This window comes from Bombina bombina, chromosome 3 (assembly GCF_027579735.1).
Source record: "Bombina bombina isolate aBomBom1 chromosome 3, aBomBom1.pri, whole genome shotgun sequence".
Taxonomy (NCBI): domain Eukaryota; kingdom Metazoa; phylum Chordata; class Amphibia; order Anura; family Bombinatoridae; genus Bombina; species Bombina bombina.
In genome coordinates this window covers 793130266-793148021 of record NC_069501.1, presented here as the reverse complement: position 1 = coordinate 793148021, position 17756 = coordinate 793130266, and the positions used below count along the sequence as shown (strand labels likewise).

At 43.6% G+C, this 17756-nt stretch overlaps 1 protein-coding gene across 1 annotated transcript in view; it reads right to left on the bottom strand.

Moving 5' to 3' along the window:
• MGAT4A (alpha-1,3-mannosyl-glycoprotein 4-beta-N-acetylglucosaminyltransferase A) overlaps positions 1-17756 on the bottom strand; it is a 429885-nt gene that overhangs the window by 176697 nt on the left and 235432 nt on the right. Inside the window, exon 6 of the mRNA XM_053707698.1 lies at positions 3226-3272. Coding sequence (XP_053563673.1) covers positions 3226-3272 — 47 coding nt within the window. The remainder of the gene's footprint in view (positions 1-3225; positions 3273-17756) is intronic.

Genomic DNA, 17756 nt, shown 5'->3' with positions numbered 1-17756 from the left:
GATCGCCAGCCCCCGCTTGGGTTGGATGAAGATTTCGGAGCCAGGACCGATTGGTGATACCCGGCGAGGTGAAGATAAGGTAGGAAGATCTTCAGGGGCTTAGTGTTAGGTTTATTTAAGGGGGGTTTGGGTTAGATTAGGGGTATATGGGTGGTGGGTTGTAATGTTGGGGGGGTATTGTATGTTTTTTTTTACAGGCAAAAGAGCTGAATTCTTTGGGGCATGCCCCACAAAAGGTCCTTTTAAGGGCTGGTAAGGTAAAAGAGCTTTGAACTTTTTAAATTTAGAATAGGGTAGGGCATTTTTTATTTTGGGGGGCTTTGTTATTTTATTAGGGGGCTTAGAGTAGGTGTAATTAGTTTAAAATTGTAATATTTTTCTGATGTTTGTAAATATTTTTTTATTTTTTGTAACTTAGTTCTTTTTTATTTTTTGTACTTTAGTTAGTTTATTTAATTGTAGTTATTTGTAGGTATTGTATTTAATTAATGTATTGATAGTGTAGTGTTAGGTTTAATTGTAGGTAATTATAGGTATTTTATTTAATTTATGTATTGATAGTGTAGTGTTAGGTTTAATTGTAACTTAGGTTAGGATTTATTTTACAGGCAATTTTGTAATTATTTTAACTATTTTAGCTATTAAATAGTTCTTAACTATTTAATAGCTATTGTACCTGGTTAAAATAAATACAAAGTTACCTGTAAAATAAATATAAATCCTAAAATAGCTATAATATAATTATTATTTATATTGTAGCTATATTAGGATTTATTTTACAGGTAAGTATTTAGCTTTAAATATGAATAATTTATTTAATAAGAGTTAATTTATTTCGTTAGATTTAAATTATATTTAACTTAGGGGGGTGTTAGTGTTAGGGTTAGACTTAGCTTTAGGGGTTATTCCATTTATTACAGTAGCGGCGAGATTCGGTCGGCAGATTAGGGGTTAATAATTGAAGTTAGGTGTCGGCGATGTTAGGGAGGGCAGATTAGGGGTTAATACTATTTATTATAGGGTTATTGAGGTGGGAGTGAGGCGGATTAGGGGTTAATAACTTTATTATAGTAGCGGTGCGGTCCGCTCGGCAGATTAGGGGTTAATAAGTGTAGGCAGGTGGAGGCGACATTGAGGGGGGCAGATTAGGGGTTAATAAATATAATATAGGGGTCAGCGGTGTTAGGGTCAGCAGATTAGGGGTACATAGCTATAATGTAGGTGGCGGTGGTGTACGGAGCGGCAGATTAGGGGTTAATAATAATATGCAGGGGTCAGCGATAGCGGGGCGGCAGATTAGGGGTTAATAAATATAATATAGGGGTCGGCGGTGTTAGGGGCAGCAGATTAGGGGTACATAGGGATAACGTAGGTGGCCACGGTGTACGGAGCGGCAGATTAGGGATATTTTTTTAATATAGTGGCGGCGATGTGGGGGGACCTCGGTTTAGGGGTACATAGGTAGTTTATGGGTGTTAGTGTACTTTAGAGCACAGTAGTTAAGAGCTTTATAAACCGGCGTTAGCCCAGAAAGCTCTTAACTACTGACTTTTTTCTGTGGCTGGAGTTTTGTCGTTAGATTTCTAACGCTCACTTCAGCCACGACTCTAAATACAGGCGTTAGAAAGATCCCATTGAAAAGATAGGATACGCAATTGACGTAAGGGGATCTGCGGTATGGAAAAGTCGCGGCTGGAAAGTGAGCGTTAGACCCTTTAATGACTGGCTCCAAATACCAGCGGTAGCCCAAAACCAGCGTTAGGAGCCTCTAACGCTGGTTTTGACGGCTACCGCCCAACTCTAAATCTAGGCCTCAATGTTTTTAGTTTCACATATTTTGTGATAATACATATATGCACTTTGTGGTTTTTATTTTGTCTTACATTAATGGCGCCTTTATGATGTTATATGCATATAAAAAATAAAAACAATAATAGTAACATTGTACCAAAGTACAAATTATTGAGAGTATTGGTGTGCCCAATAAGTAGACTGGGTTGTATAAATAGATAGTGCTGACTGGTTAATCACAAGACAAAAACAAACATCAGTTTTGTGTGAAAGCTCTGAATTTAGTATGCTTAGCATATGTAAATAGATCACACTAACAGACTTTGCAAAAAAGTAAACCCCATCTCAGTAAAAGGAACCCCTGGTATCAAAGGTACATTTATTAAAAACAAACACATAGGCTACAGCATTATTCATCTGCTGTTACACCAGGGATAGGCAAGGTGTCCGTACACAAACACTAGTGTCCGTGACTAGCCCTTGCAGTGTCCGCCACAACCTTAGTATATCTTTTCATTCTGATTAAATAATAGGAATAAAAAAAAATATGTAGTGTGAATAAAGTTAGTGGCTTGTCAAGAGACTGCTAGCGATATTGGGTGACAAGTTATGGAATAAATAAAGCCTTAATGAAATACTGGATGTGTATCTGCATCTGTATAATAACACCCAGCTCTATACAAAGACACAGTAGTGACACTGGCACATGCGTATAGCCAGACAAGGGCTGGTTATAGGGTCAGTGGTATCTGCATTAGTATTATTACACCCAGCGCTATATAATGACACAGTAGTGACACTGGCACATGTGTATAGCCAGACAAAGGCTGCTTATATGGTCAGTGGTATCTGCATCAATATAATAACACCCAGCTCTATACAAAGACACAGCAGTGACACTGGCACATGGGTATAGCTAGACAAGGGCTGGTTATAGGGTCAGTGGTATCTGCATCAGTATAATAACACCCAGCTCTATACAAAGACACAGTAGTGACACTGGCACATGCGTATAGCCAGACAAGGGCTGGTTATAAGGTCAGTGGTATCTTCATCAGTATAATTACACCCAGCACTATATAATGACACAGTAGTGAAAGTGGCACATGGGTATAGCCAGAGGAGGGCTGGTTATAGAATCAGTGATATCTGCATCAGTATAATAACACCAAGCACTGTAAAATAATGTTTTTAATTTTAAATGTACCTTGGTGTCCTTTACTAAGGTCTGTACTTTGGAAAATGTCCGCCACAGCCTTTGTCTGTGCCTATCCCTGTGTTACACTTAGAGCTAAAACAGGACAAATGATGTCAAACAGTAGCACTTACAAGCAATTACATACACAGAGCATGTATACTACATAATAAGATTGTGAGGTTGCACATATTCTATTAACAAACATAACATTTAACCATATATAGAATTTAACTTACTCTTTCTCCAGGCTTCCAGCTACACTGTGAACATATTCCAGATCTGTCTAAGAAAATAAAAAAAAACATGTTATTTGTTATAACTGCATTTAATTTAATTTATATAGCTGCAATTACTTTACAATAGCAAAATAAAAGTGTTTTGAAGACAAATAAAAGCATTGGCAGCATATTTGTAAAGACCAAATTCTATCTCTAAAAGAATGAAAGGAGGTTCCTCGATTGTATCAACAAGAGAATACTGCTCACAGTAAAAGACAAGAACTGGCATCATTTCAGAATAGTATTAAAGTGTGTACTTGGCAAGGTAATCCAAATGTGCAAAACTTCAATTACATTTAAGGAAACTCAGAGGGGAACAGGATATAAGTTCTGGAAGAGTAAATTATTGTTCTAATTTTCCAATTAAGCCTAACATAAAGAGGAATTACGTAACAACCCCGTTCCTAGGAAATTCACTTTAGTTGATCGCCATTGGGTTCATCTGTAGATAATAAATGTGGTCAAACTTCACTTAGAATGTAGAATGGTTATAAAAGGTGCTCACATCTTCAACCTCTAAATTAACTAGAATAGCTTGTTACATGTGGGGAGATCAACAAGATGTTTCTTACTGAGATCTCGTTGTGAATGATCTGAACCTAAGACTGCATATTTTGCATAATTAGAAAATCACTATTTGAAATTACTAGCCAACCTTTTACTTGGTCTGTGCACTTATGGGAGATTTTTTTTTTCTTTTCAAAAGAGCTTTATTAAGTAAGACAAAATACAGGAAAACAAAAAGTGCATCATAAAATACATACATTTGTAATGCAAAGACAGGCTTACATAAGGTGCCTGTGTAAGATCGGTAATACAGTCAAGTCATGTTTACTTCAGGCAATCCGCAATTGATGCACCAGTCTCTGCCTGCCAATTTGTCTCTCTGTTTGAAACCATGGGAGGTGGCCGGTATAAAGCCATCCACCCCATAGTACATGTTCATTTTAACTCAACATCAAAGCTCAACATTTTTCAAGTTATTTTACATATTATCCTGTCGTAGATCACCATCTTCATGGAACATAAACAAGGAGGTGGGGAACAACAGGGATAAGAGCGTGATTAAAAGTACAACATTTGCTCTCAATAATAGAGGACTAAATCACAGAGTAACATTAGCTTCAGGTATCACTAAAAGGTGTTGGCTTGGTCACAGTGTGCCAGTTTTTAAGTATTCACACAGCTAACGGAGGGTATGGAAGAGGGGGAGAGAGAGAAATAAAAAATAAAAAAAAGGGAGGGGGGAAGAAAAGAGGGGGAAGAGGGAATGGGAAGCGCTGGGATAGAAGGTGAGGAAAGGCAGAGGACAGATCTCTTCTCGCATTGGCCTGTCCCCCTCAGTCAGTGCCCCACCCCTCTCCTAGTGCCCCTTCTATAACTGGAGCAGGAGCTCATATCTGTCAAGTTGGGCTGTTTGGGTATCTTTCAAGTATAAGGAGATTCTGCATTTTTTGCTTCCATTCTGCAAGAGTGGGGATTTGGGACAATTTCCAATGCAGTGGGATCAATTTTTTTGCACTAGCCAGCATCAGTAGCAAGAGGGATTTTTTGGTCGGGTCTCTAATTTTGAAAGGGAGGTGGAAGAGCAGGGTCTCCGGGGCCCTTGGGATGTCCATATCTAAAACTCTCTGCATCTCTACCCAAACTAAGGATCAATAAGTGTCCAGTAGGGGGCAGTCCCACCATATATGGACCATTGAGCCCAGCTCTCCACACCCCCTCCAGCATCTATACGAGGTGCTTGGGTATATAGTTTTAAAACGCAATGGTGTAAGATACCAACGGCTCATGTGTTTATATTGGTTCTCTTGTATGTGTGCCGAGACAGACGTGGATTTGATGGCTCGGAACGTCCTGTGCCTTTCTTCCACCAAAAATTCCGTCTCTAGTTCCATATGCCACATTCTAGTGTATGTAAGCAGTGTGCAGCCCTCTGGCACGAGGAGCAGTGTATACAGCAAGGAGATCAAAAGTCTGGAAGCCGATTTCCGTGTACAAAGTTGCTCGAATGGCGTAAGCATCCCTGTCCAGAGCTATCCAGATTTTTTGGTCACTACCCTGACACCACTCCACCACTCTCTGAAGTAGTATAGCTCTTCGGTATAACAGAAGGTTTGTCAACCCTAGCCCTCCCTCATCTCTGGGTAATTACATGGTTCTCTTTTTTACTCTGGGTTTTGTGCCCTGCCACAAATATTCTTTAATTAGAGGGCGGAGCTAACTGCTGGAGAGAGAAGACGTGCTTTCAGGAGCTCCTCTCTAGATAGCATAACTTTTAATCAATTTTAAGCTTAAAAGTGAACTTTTGAAGCCTATTTCTTCTGACTTCGAGTGCACAAAAGAATAGGGATCTATCCTGGTGACCCTGTGCTGTTATACTACACCTTTTAAACATTTTGGTTGGCGAAGGTCTGATCGAGAATAATCCCTCCGGAGGGTAGGGGCTCCGCTCCGGAGGCCTAATTACCACATCTAACAGCTTTTCACCGGAACCTGTCTCTGCTCCACACTACACTCCGGAGGGTCGGGGATCCGCTCCGGAGTTCTTAACGAACATACTCCTGCAGTGCAGTCACGCTACCATCCTTCCTAGTGCCCCGGGGAGGGCCGACGACATCAGCCGCCAGAGGAAAACTGAGACCGTCTTTGCCGAAAAAGGATCAAGGCTCTTATTAAGTACCTGAAGCTACATACCGCAGGCTCCGGAGGGCCGGGGTTCCGCTCCGGAGCTGAAGAACTAAACTACATCAGCAGACTTGGGGTAGCGGAGGCCTTGCTGCACCGGCCCTGGGTCCCTCATAGCAGCCAAACTCCCTCCGGAACACACGGACATCCTGCGCCTTCCGCGCAGGCTACTGAGAAGAAGCGGAGGAAATTAGAGAATTACCGGGGATTCCCATCTGATCCTGTCTTGCAGCGCCAAGGTGAGACTCCCTGATATTGGGCCTGTCGGGGTCTTCTGGTGCGAACCGCGGCCATCTTGACTGTATAGTGAAATGGTGCCCGGCGGGCCCTGAGGCCTACAGAACTGCCGACAAAGTCCAGTATACCGTCCAGCTCCAGGAGCGCAAGCGGACCCCCCAGAGAGGTGAGCCGAAACTTCCACATTTAGACAGACCGGGTGAGTCGCATGTAGCTCCCCCCACAGCTGCATGAGGCTACTTGATCATTGACACCCACACTGTGCCTGTACCTCGCATGCAGGTGATTAAGCCCTGGCCTCCAAGCTACGCTTTGCATTACATTAAGCTTAGGTACTGCATTGTACCTCAGGGACACTAGTCACTCCATAATCCAGCCTGCTGGCTCCCTCAACAACTGTCCTCCCTGACTGAAACTTTATAGAATAATTGCATAAGGGCTACCTGCAATAATAAGCATCCACCCTCTGACATTTGACAGTTTTTGTTCAGCGCTGGAGATGCAAGTTCTATGTTGAGGGTATTACATAACTAGCTGCCTGATATCAGTTATTCCCTCATTGTGGCCTGATCACAGAGCAAAACTATTAGGCTCATTTAGTACCCACATACTCCATCTGGGGTCACTCCTCACCACTATACAGCATACCCAATTTTACAAGACATTGCTTAGCTGGGAATGGTCACTACCTGTGGCAGGCCCTAAATATTACCTTATAGGCCTCTAATACCAATAGACCTACAATCAAGTTTTTGGGGAAGACAAATTACATAACCTCTGCTCATCTGGGGTCCCATCTCCCCATAGTTGCCCACATAGAGACATAAAGTGTGGCCTCTCCAGGACCTATATTCCCCTACACTTTTAACTCTTGTAATAGCAGCTGCGACCTGGGTTTGTGATCAGTGTTCTGCTGGGATCTGAATTTAAGGAATTTGGACACTACATATTATTGAACATAACTTTCTCCTGCAGGTCTAGTCCATAATACTAGCCTTGCCTGTATATTAAGCAACTGTATGCTTCATTTTCTTTGCAGGGACTGCTGTATAATATCGCCCATACTCACTCTGTGATTACATTTTACCTGAACCCCAGTTGCTCGTGTCTGCTTATTGCAATTACCTGAATTATTTACTATCTTAGGAAGCAAACTTAGCTTCTTGTTCTGAACACTAGCTGACAGGGGCCACTGCTCCGGGTAATCTAGGTTTATAAGCCCGTCTGTGTAATACTCTCACTCTCTCACCTCATATCTTGACACAGTCAGGCTTGCCCTCACTGAACTAACAATTCACCTGTGGTATACTGACTGATTTCTATACCCTACTGACTAACCCCTCACCTCCCCGCTCCCGCCCGGCTTGTCCGGGTGGGTCACTTCCAACTCCCTTTTCCCTTCCTTCGGGTCGTATCCCCCTGCTCCCCGAGGTGAGGGACTAGCGTGGTGGTAACAAAACTGTACATTCATGTAACTTCTCCTCTTGATGTGTAAATCAGCCCCGCTCCAACAATGTGATAGGTATTATGTAAACTACGTGCTTGATTTTAGTATGTATAACCCTTGAATTTCTTTCAAAACAGCAGGATATTGCTCTTGAGCCTCCAGAGATTCACTACTTTGCCTTCCAGGGATCTAACCATTAACCTATAAGATGCCTCACATGATAAAGAAGCATTCAAAGTCTAACCCCAAACCCAGGAAGACAGTCTTTGACCATTTTGCCCACGTTTCTAAGGAAACCCCATCCCAACCAGGAGGTGCAATGAGTGAACCGGAGTCCCAGGATGAAGAATCTCAATCTAGCCAACACTCAGCATCTTCCTCCCAACATTACATTACAGAATCATCGCTCAAGAAACTTCTGGCCATCCAGACTAAGTCCATCACCCAAGAAATCCAACGCAGCTCAGCTGAACTCAAAAAGGAAATCTCAGAAATTGGTGACAGGGTTGATGCGCTGGAGCGCAAGCAAGATGATCAAGCTGTGGACCAATCCAATATCCGGGCCTATGCTGAAAACCTGGCTGAGCAGATCTCACAATTAGAATCTAAACTGGCTGATATGGAGGACAGATCGAGGCGCAGTAATATCAGATTCAGAGGAGTCCCAGAAACGGTAGCTCCAGCAGATATCCAAGGTTACCTCCAAGACCTCTTCAAAGAGCTGATAGGCACCCCTGATGGACTGTCTGGCACAATGGAGAGAGCGCATAGGGCTCTGCGCCCCAGGTCGGTGAGTTCCGATAAGCCGAGGGACATTGTGGTGTGCTTCCATAGCTACCTATATAAAGATCGCCTCCTTCAAGCTGCTTATCGTAAACCAAACTTAAGTGGAAGGTTCGAGGGAGTACAAATATTACCTGACCTCTCAGCACACACCCTCCAACAGCGCCGACACTTTCAGTCGGTGACCACTGCTCTGCGTAGGGCTAACTACCGTTATCGATGGGGGTTCCCAACCAGACTCATAGTTACCAAAGACAACCAGTCCATAACCATTACCACACCCTCGCAGGGTGCGACCCTGCTGACCTCATGGGGTTTACTAGTCGACCCTCAAAATGTACGGGCTCAACCTCAATCTACCCTGAAAGCTTCAGCTCCTGAGTGGTCAATAAAAGAACAGAGAATAAAAAGACCCAAGACTCAACATCTGCAAGTTTCTCAAGGACACCCTGAGCATGCTGAATAGGCTCCTTCTGAAGTTACTTGATCTAGTTTATTAATAAGTTGGCTATTAGGTCTCCCCTGATGGTTTCTACTGACTAGCCTGCATTCTGAGGCAGGCAGTTCCCCTGTGAGATTCTATAAGCCGTCACAATGTTCACCTTTCGAATAAGTTATATTTAATAAGTTATGATAAGTATTGTTACCTGCTGTTTTGTAATTACTTCGATTTAAGCACTTTATGTTTTGATAAATTCGTCCCTGGAGCGGGGCTAACGCTTTTGCTACACTGAGTTAGCTCCGGAGCTGTTCATTCAGCCCCCCAATTGAAGCCCACACTAGGGCTCCCTTGAGGTGGACTACTTCCACCACACCAGAGGCACTGCTAAGTGCCACCCTTTCCTACCTACCTTTCCCCCTCCTCTCTATTCTCCCCATTTTGTCTTCCAGGCCTAGGTACAACGACTTCCCGGTCCCAACTCTCAATCACCACTAGACATGACTTCCTCTCCTTTGAGGTTTCTAACCCACAACGTTAGAGGACTTAATACTCCCTTTAAAAGAAGTCTCCTTTTGCGCTCGTTGAGGCACCACAACCCTGACATAGTATTCCTCCAAGAGACGCATTGGTTAAACGATGAACCGATCAGACTCTCCTGTAGGGATTACACGCACATTGAACATGCTCCCTTTACCAAAAAAGCCAGGGGCACTGCAATCCTCTTGCATAAGAGACTAGCTTTTGAACCAGTCATGACCATCAGAGACCCACAGGCCAGATATATTATTCTAATCTGTAATATTAACCACGTGCTCTACACACTTGTCTCAGTCTACCTACCCAACATTCATCAACCTAAGTGCCTCAAACACATCCTCCATGTCATCTCTCAGCACAAACAAGGTAGGGTCATTATCTCGGGAGACTTCAACATGACCTGGGAACCGAATCTAGACAGAAAATCCTCTGACTTAGCTAGGACTCCTCCCCCTACAGAAAGACTTTCTGCGAAATTCCGCACACTTATGACAGGCTCAGGGTTCTTCGACATTTGGAGGGCTTTCCACACTCAGGACAGAGACTACACCCACTACTCACCGTCACACCGACAATACGCCAGACTTGACTACATATTTTCTACGGCAGACTCCCTTGACCTAGTAACTAACACGGCTATCCATATTTGCCCTTGGTCTGATCACGACTGTGTTACTATCGACCTTATATCTTCAAATACCACTCGCTCCAGACTCTCCTGGCGTATGCCCCACAACCTTTTGCAAGATATCCCCCTTAGAGAAAAATTACGCACAGAAATCAGACACTTCCTAGAAATTAATGATCGGGCACAAGTGGGTGATGACACCCTCTGGGGAGCTACTAAAGCGACCATAAGAGGCTTAATGATCTCTGAACAGGCTAAACTACGAAAACAAGCGGGACTCTCACTGTCTCAGTCCCACATTAAACTTAGAGAATTAGAGGCCCTAAATAGAGTAAAGCCTACTAACTCCATAACGACCCAAATCACCAACATTAAAAACCACATATCTCAACTAGAGCTTCGGAGAACCCAGGACAACTTAACTAAACTGAAGCAACTATACTTCTATAAGGGCAATAAGGTGGATACTCTCTTAGCCAATAAACTTAGAAACAGAACTAGTATTGCACGTATACATGGCATCGTTAAAGGAGGTTCCCTCCTTAAAATCCCCTCACAAATTGGGGAGGCTTTTGCTGAGTTTTACTCCAGCCTCTATAACATAGAAAAAACTGAGAACCCCCCAGTAACCTCAGAAGACTCCATTCGTGAGTACCTAAAAGCACTAAACCTACCGTCCCTCTCACCTGATCAAAAAGACACCTTAAATTCGCCATTCACCCTTAGGGAAGTACAACTGGTTATCAAGAACTCTAAATCATTTAAATCACCTGGTCCAGATGGCTTCCCAGTGCATTTTTATAAAACTTACAGCCAAGAGCTCTCCCCCCTGCTTCTTAGACTTTTCAATTTAGCTAGAGATGAAGGCAAATTTAGGAGTGAATTCCTTGAAGCCACGATTGTGACTATACTGAAACCTAATAAAGACCCCTCTTTTTGTGCCAGCTATAGGCCAATCTCACTAATCAATACTGATATTAAGTTCTTCTCCAAAATTCTAGCTAACCGTATTGCTAACCTCCTCCCCTACTTAATCAATCCAGACCAAGTTGGATTTATTCCCAAAAGAGAGGGACCAGATAATACTAGAAGACTGTTGAATGTGATGTCCCTGTCGTCTAGCCTTAATAAACCTATGGCGATTATATCACTAGACGCAGAAAAGGCCTTTGATCGGGTGAGATGGCGGTTTCTGTGGGAAGTACTGGATGCCTTTCAATTCCCGAGTTCCCTCATGGGAGCAATTAAAGCCCTATACTCTACTCCTTCCGCTTCAGTTAAGGGACTAGGTTTCCAAACCCCCCCTTTTCAAATCTCCAATGGGACTAGACAGGGTTTCCCCCTGTCACCCCTACTTTTCGCGCTGGCCATAGAGCCGTTGGCAGAACAAATTAGACGCGACCCACACATGAGCGGGATTACCCTTTGTGGCACCAAGCACAATATAGCTTTATTTGCGGACGATATCACCCTTTTCTCTTCAGATCCCGCGTCCACCCTCCCTAGACTCTTACTTATAGTCAAGGAATTCAGTGCCCATTCTCACTACAAACTAAACATTCCCAAAACTGAGATTTACACCCAAGGCTTCCAGAGCTCGTCTTTGGCCCCTCTAAAACTCAAATTTCCTTTTAGATGGTCGGACACTTCAGTGACCCACTTGGGAGTCAAGTTATCCAATGATTTTCCCCGGATTATTGGGGACAACTACCTCCCTTTGCTATCGGAGCTTCGCTCCCTCGGTAAGAGCTGGAACCTCTCGCAAGTTTCGTGGTTAGGGCGGATAGCAGCATTAAAGATGTCCTTTTTGCCTCGTCTCACATACCTATTCCGCTGTCTGCCAATCAGAGTGCCCAGGCACATTCTGTTACAGTTCCAGAGCGAAATAACTAAACATATATGGCAGGGCAAGCCCCCAAGGGTGGCGCAGAGAGTGCTACAACTACCTAGATCTAAGGGCGGTCTGGGCTCTCCCTCCGTGGTAAGATACTACGAGGGAGCAATGCTCACCCATGTCTCCCAATGGGGAGTCAAGCAATCTTCCTGCAAATGGCATTCCATGGAACAGGCTTCACTTCCTTATAACCTAAGTTTACGTGACCTGATATGGACGCCGTCCCATTGCCGTAGGGAACTATCCTTGATAAACCCCATCATCCAGGAATGCCTGAAATTTTGGGATAAAATCCGCCACTCTAGACAAATCGCCCCTCACCCCTCTCCCATAACCTCATTATCCGGCCTGTTAGTAGACCTACAGGATGCCCACCCTCTGAGATGGACCCAAATTGGAATAAAGGTGGTCTCGGACCTCTGGCTACCGGCACCGGAGTGTGGATTTAAAACTGAGTCCCAATTGGGGGCTGATGTGGCCCTACCCCATACCCTGAAATTTGAATATTACAGAATCAAAAGCTTTATGACCGCCTGGGGCTTCAAGCCTCAGTTAAATCGCCCTCTGACCCCGTGGGAGTCCATCTGGAACCTAGGAAAGAGGCTATATAGACCCCTCTCTAGGCATTACACCCTGTTGGACTCGGAGCCAAACCCAGTTCCGGCCCCTCACCTGGCCAAGTGGAACTCCCTGCTAGACAAATCGCTCACAGTAGACGATTGGGAACAAGCGCTCGAACGAACCAAAAAAGCTGTACATTGCACCACCCTATTTGAAACTTATTATAAGTTGGTGGCCCATTGGTACTATGTGCCCATCAGGCTAGCTAAAATATTCCCTAGCGCATCTCCGTACTGTTGGAGAGAATGTGGTCAGAAAGGGGACGCTCTGCACATTTGGTGGGAGTGCCCTAAAATACGCCCTTTATGGACAAAATGTTTTGGAGCCCTCTCCAAACTGGGAATCTCCTTACGTAGCTCTCCTGCAGTTGCCCTATTACACATTGGCACCCACTCTCTCCCCAAACACCATGCTTACATTAGTATATACCTCTTCATGTCCATCAAACACCTGATTGCCTGTGACTGGAAATCAGAGCCCTCACCTAGTTGGACGAGAGTTTGCTACTATATGGCCTATATATATAATATGGAAAAAAGTATATTTTACAACCTAGGTAATTCTGACCTATTTGAGCTTACATGGACCGACTGGAAAGACTCTTATGATACAACCTGGAGACCTAATGTCCTCACTCCCTCCTAGTTCCTCCCGGAGGGAATGAGAGATCTGACCTAGGGATAATTCTTACCAGACCGAGCTGGATTTCCTTTGAAACACCCACCTACGACCAAGGACTCATTACTCAACCCTTTTCCCTACCCCCTCATCCCACCCTCAGACCTTTCTCCCTTCCCCCCTCTATTTTGGCCTAGTGACCTTTAGGCCACAACTGCGTTATAAAGTACCTTTAATTATATTTGTCCATGATGGTGTTATAAGTACTTCCTTGAACAGTATATCAATTATTTCACAATGTATGTCTATAGGCAGTTTAGAGGACGGACTGTGTCCTCGCATTGTTATATTTGCATTTGTATTGCTCTTTTGGTTTTCTTTAATCGTATATTTATACCTGTAAACTTGATAAGTTTAATAAAGCTCTTTTGAAAACTCAAAAAAAAAATAAAAAAAAAAAAATTCTTTAATTAGTCTCTGTAGCGAGGGGAGGAACGTGGGGGCAGAGGGATTGGAACAGTCTGGAGCAGATATAGTAACCTTGGAAGGATATTCATTTTGATAACAAGAATTCTTCCCAGCCATTAGATCGATTTATGTCTCCAGGAGGAGAGATCCGTTGAGATCTGTGTTTTTAGTGTCACAAAGTTCGCAGTTAACATATCCGAGACTGAGGCTGCTAATTTAATACCCAGGTATGTTAAGTATTTGTTATTCAGAGCAAAAGGACTGTGTTCCCTAAGCCACGCCAAAGTGGTGGGGGGCAATGAGATACCCAGGAGTTCCGATTTTGCGCCATTAAGATGAAAGTAAGAAGCCTCCCCATATTTCCCAAATTCATCTAACAAGGCCGGAATTGTTTTTTCTACCTCTGTAGATAGTAAGCAACAGATAGTCTGCGTACATTGCTATTTTATTTTCTCTACCTCCCATTTCCATCCCTTTAATAAGGTGATTGGCTCTGATATTGCTCGCTAACGCCTCTATTGAGATGGTGAGGGGTACTCGAAATACCATTAGAGGTATCTAATCTAGGGTTGAGCGGGGCATTGAAGTCTCCTCCCAGGAATAAAACGCCCTTAGCAATCTCTAACAGTTTGCACGACAAGTTCCTGAAAAAAACATGCTGGGCTTTGTTAGGCGCATATATATTTGCAAGTGTTACCTGTCTGCCCTGTAAAAGACCCACTGCAATAACAAATCTGCCGTCTTTATCTCTCTCTAATTTTTGGAGCTGGAAGGGGGTTCTATGGTGAATTAATATACCCACTACATTCTGCTTATGAGGGCCCGATGAAAAAAAAGCAGTGGGGAATCTAAAGTTATACCATTTGGGCTCTTTATTTCTGGCAAAGTGCGCTTGTATGAAAATGATATCCCCTTGCAATTTTTGTAAGTCTCTTGAAACTATAGACAGTTTACCCGGGTTGTTTAAATCCTTCACATTGATTGTTAGGAATTTGAGTGGGTACATTTTCGGCTTATGTTGCAAGGGCGTCATTTTGAGGGAAAGGAAGAGATGCGGCGTATGAGAGAAAAGGGTCAAGAATATTTACACACAATAGGCCGAAACGTACGTCTGGGGTTTTGCTGTTTCTCTCGTTCAGAGAGGGATTGCCTGGTATTTTGGGGCTGGACTATACTGTGAAGTCAGGATCAGACTGATATGCTTCAGGAAAGTTCTTCTCTGTGAAAGGCACATGTTGAGCAAAAAGAGGCTGCTTCTTGGGTGGTAACTAGCCATAGAACAAGCTATTATGCTATTGTTCGTTCCCAGGTTGAGCGCTTCTCTCTTTTTATTTATTCAAGAATATTTACATATAAGTGTATTAGCTGCTGTGTGATAATGTTGTTAGTACTCCCAGGGCTATACTGTTTTATCAAGTAGCTAAAGAGTAAAATGAGGGAAAAAGAGAATAGGTCAAGGACAATAAAGGAAAAGGAAAACTCTGGAATGCCGGTCGACGCTCCGAAACAAACTCTGTCTATTGAAAGTTTACTCAGAAGGGAATGTGCCGTAAGTTTGCCTATTTGAAAACATAAAGATAAGGCTAAACATTCAAACAAATTAACACTGGTGTTGCAACTGAATCTGAAAACATAAAGACAATTGTATACCTTTCTGCATAAGAACCAAGGGGAATGAGGGATAAGGTCTTGGTGACATCTCCTAGAGAAATAAAACAACTAATGCATATAGATGTACATATCAAAACAGACCCGGTAGTGGCGTGGTACCCCCCACGTCCATCTTTTACCATGATAGTATGTCACAGAAATACAGAAGGATTTTGTGCTGGAGAGAAAGTCTCTTATCTGTTGGACCCATTAGGTCTGGAGCTGTTTTTCCCTTTCCACTGGGGCCTGGGGTGGGAGATCTTCAGGACCTGGAGGTGTTATGCCCAAAGTGGTGCAGAATGGTTCTAGATCAGCCAGAGATCTGTACAGAGCAGTCTTCTTTCCATTGGAAGTGATGATGCACATGGGGAATCCCCACCTGTAGGATACCTTGATTTCTTGTAGTATGGAGGTAAGAAATCTCATGTCTCGACGCTTCTGAAGCGTTGCTGGACTGAGGTCTGAGAAAACCTGCAGAATGATGCCTGCATGCTGCACCGGATGTTTACTTCTACTGTTCCTGAGTATCTCCTCTTTATCTTTATAATTCAGCAGTCTGAGGATGACGTCTCTTGGCGGGGCATTAGAAGATGGTTTGGGACGGAGGGCCCTGTGAGCTCTTTCGATCTCGACCTTTAGTGCCTTAGAAATGCCTTTAACCATTCTGAAGAGGTCCTGCAGGTATCCCTGCAGAGCATTTGAATGGACTGACTCGGGGGTACCCCGTATTCGTAAGTTATTCCGCTGGCTGCGGTTGTCCAAGTCTTCTATCCGGTCAAGTAGACTTTGGACCATGTTAGCGTTTTGTTGTGTTTGCAAAGTAGTGACCTTTAGTTTCTCCTGCAGAGCACCTTGTGACTGTTCTACGGTGGCCACCCTCTGTGTCACTTCCATGAGGTCCCTGCGTAGCTCACTGAACAGGCTTTTAATTTCAGAAACCACTTCTTTTATATCCTCTTTAGAGGAAAGAGACCTCAAGTCCTCCTTTGCTACATACTGAGGTAGAGTATGGGGTAGTGATGAGGTTTGGGCTGTTTCATTCATGTTCGTTTGCCGATGTGATTGACTTTCATCATCTAACTGTGTCTCCACACTCTCGAGATAGTGGTTCATATTTCTGGTTTTGGAACCTTTTTCTTGCGTTCCTGTTTTTTTCTGAGCTATCTTGTGTCCGGAACCCAGAGGCGGACTGGTTAAAAACCGTGCTGTATGGTTCAAAGGTTTTTTGTTGATGTTTTCTTGTCCCCTGCTGTTCTGTCTCACAGCCCGTCAGTGAGGGTGTAAGCTGCACATAAGGCAACCCTTATGATGCATTGGGGTTAGTTAAGTCACTTCTTTCTTTTGCGTGTGCAAAGTAAACTCTGTTAAGGCTTGTGGTCTCTCCCCTTTTCCCCTACAACACTATTTATTGTAGTTTCAACTTTACTATGAAATTTCAAATTTTCAAAATTAGGGCCCAAATCTGGAGGACACTGCATCACCTGCGTGTGTGAGACAGACTATGCAGGCACACTCTAGCAAACAGGACTCACTATTATACCCAGGGCTTATAAGGAAAGTTATTAATGTCCTAAACAAAGAGGCCCCTTGTTATGTTAGTCTTATCTTCTATATCACCAATTGCAGAAGTGCTGATCACGCACCACAATGCGACTGAACCTGCACACAGTGACGGTTCCGGTGTGGCAGTATGGCTGAGCCCGTGAAGCTGTAGGCCGTGGGGTATGCCCCTCTCAGCTGCAAGTAATTGGTGTGCCGGTATCTGGGTAATCTTCACCTGGAGTGACTGCGCAGTCTTTGGATGTTGCTGCACACTTTAGTCAGGTCGGGGCCAACCTCTGATTCCTCCGCTCTCTTGTAGCTCCAGTTCTCTCTCAGGGTCAGTTTTTGGGCTGTGTGTCTGCTCCCCTCGGTTCAGAGATGTACAGTGGGGCAAAAAAGTATTTAGTCAGCCACCAATTGTGCAAGTTCTCCCACTTAAGAAGATGAGAGAGGCCTGTAATTTGCACCATAGGTATACCTCAACTATGAGAGACAAAATGTGGAAACAAATCCAGACAATCACATTGTCTGATTTGGAAATAATTTATTTGCAAATTATGGTGGAAAAAAAGTATTTGGTCACCTACAAACAAGCAAGATTTCTGGCTCTCACAGACCTGTATCTTCTTCTTTAAGAGGCCCCTCTGTCCTCCACTCATTACCTGTATTAATGGCACCTGTCTGAACTTGTTATCAGTATAAAAGACACCTGTCCACAACCTCCAACAGTCACACTCCAAACTCCACTATGATGAAGACCAAAGAGCTGTTGAAGGACACCAGAAACAAAATTGTAGACCTGCACCAGGCTGGGAAGACTGAATCTGAAATAGGCAAGCAGCTTGGTGTGAAGAAAAGCTTGGTGTGAAGGGAGCAATAATTAGAAAATGGAAGACATACAAGACCATTGATAATCTTCCTCGATCTGGGGCTC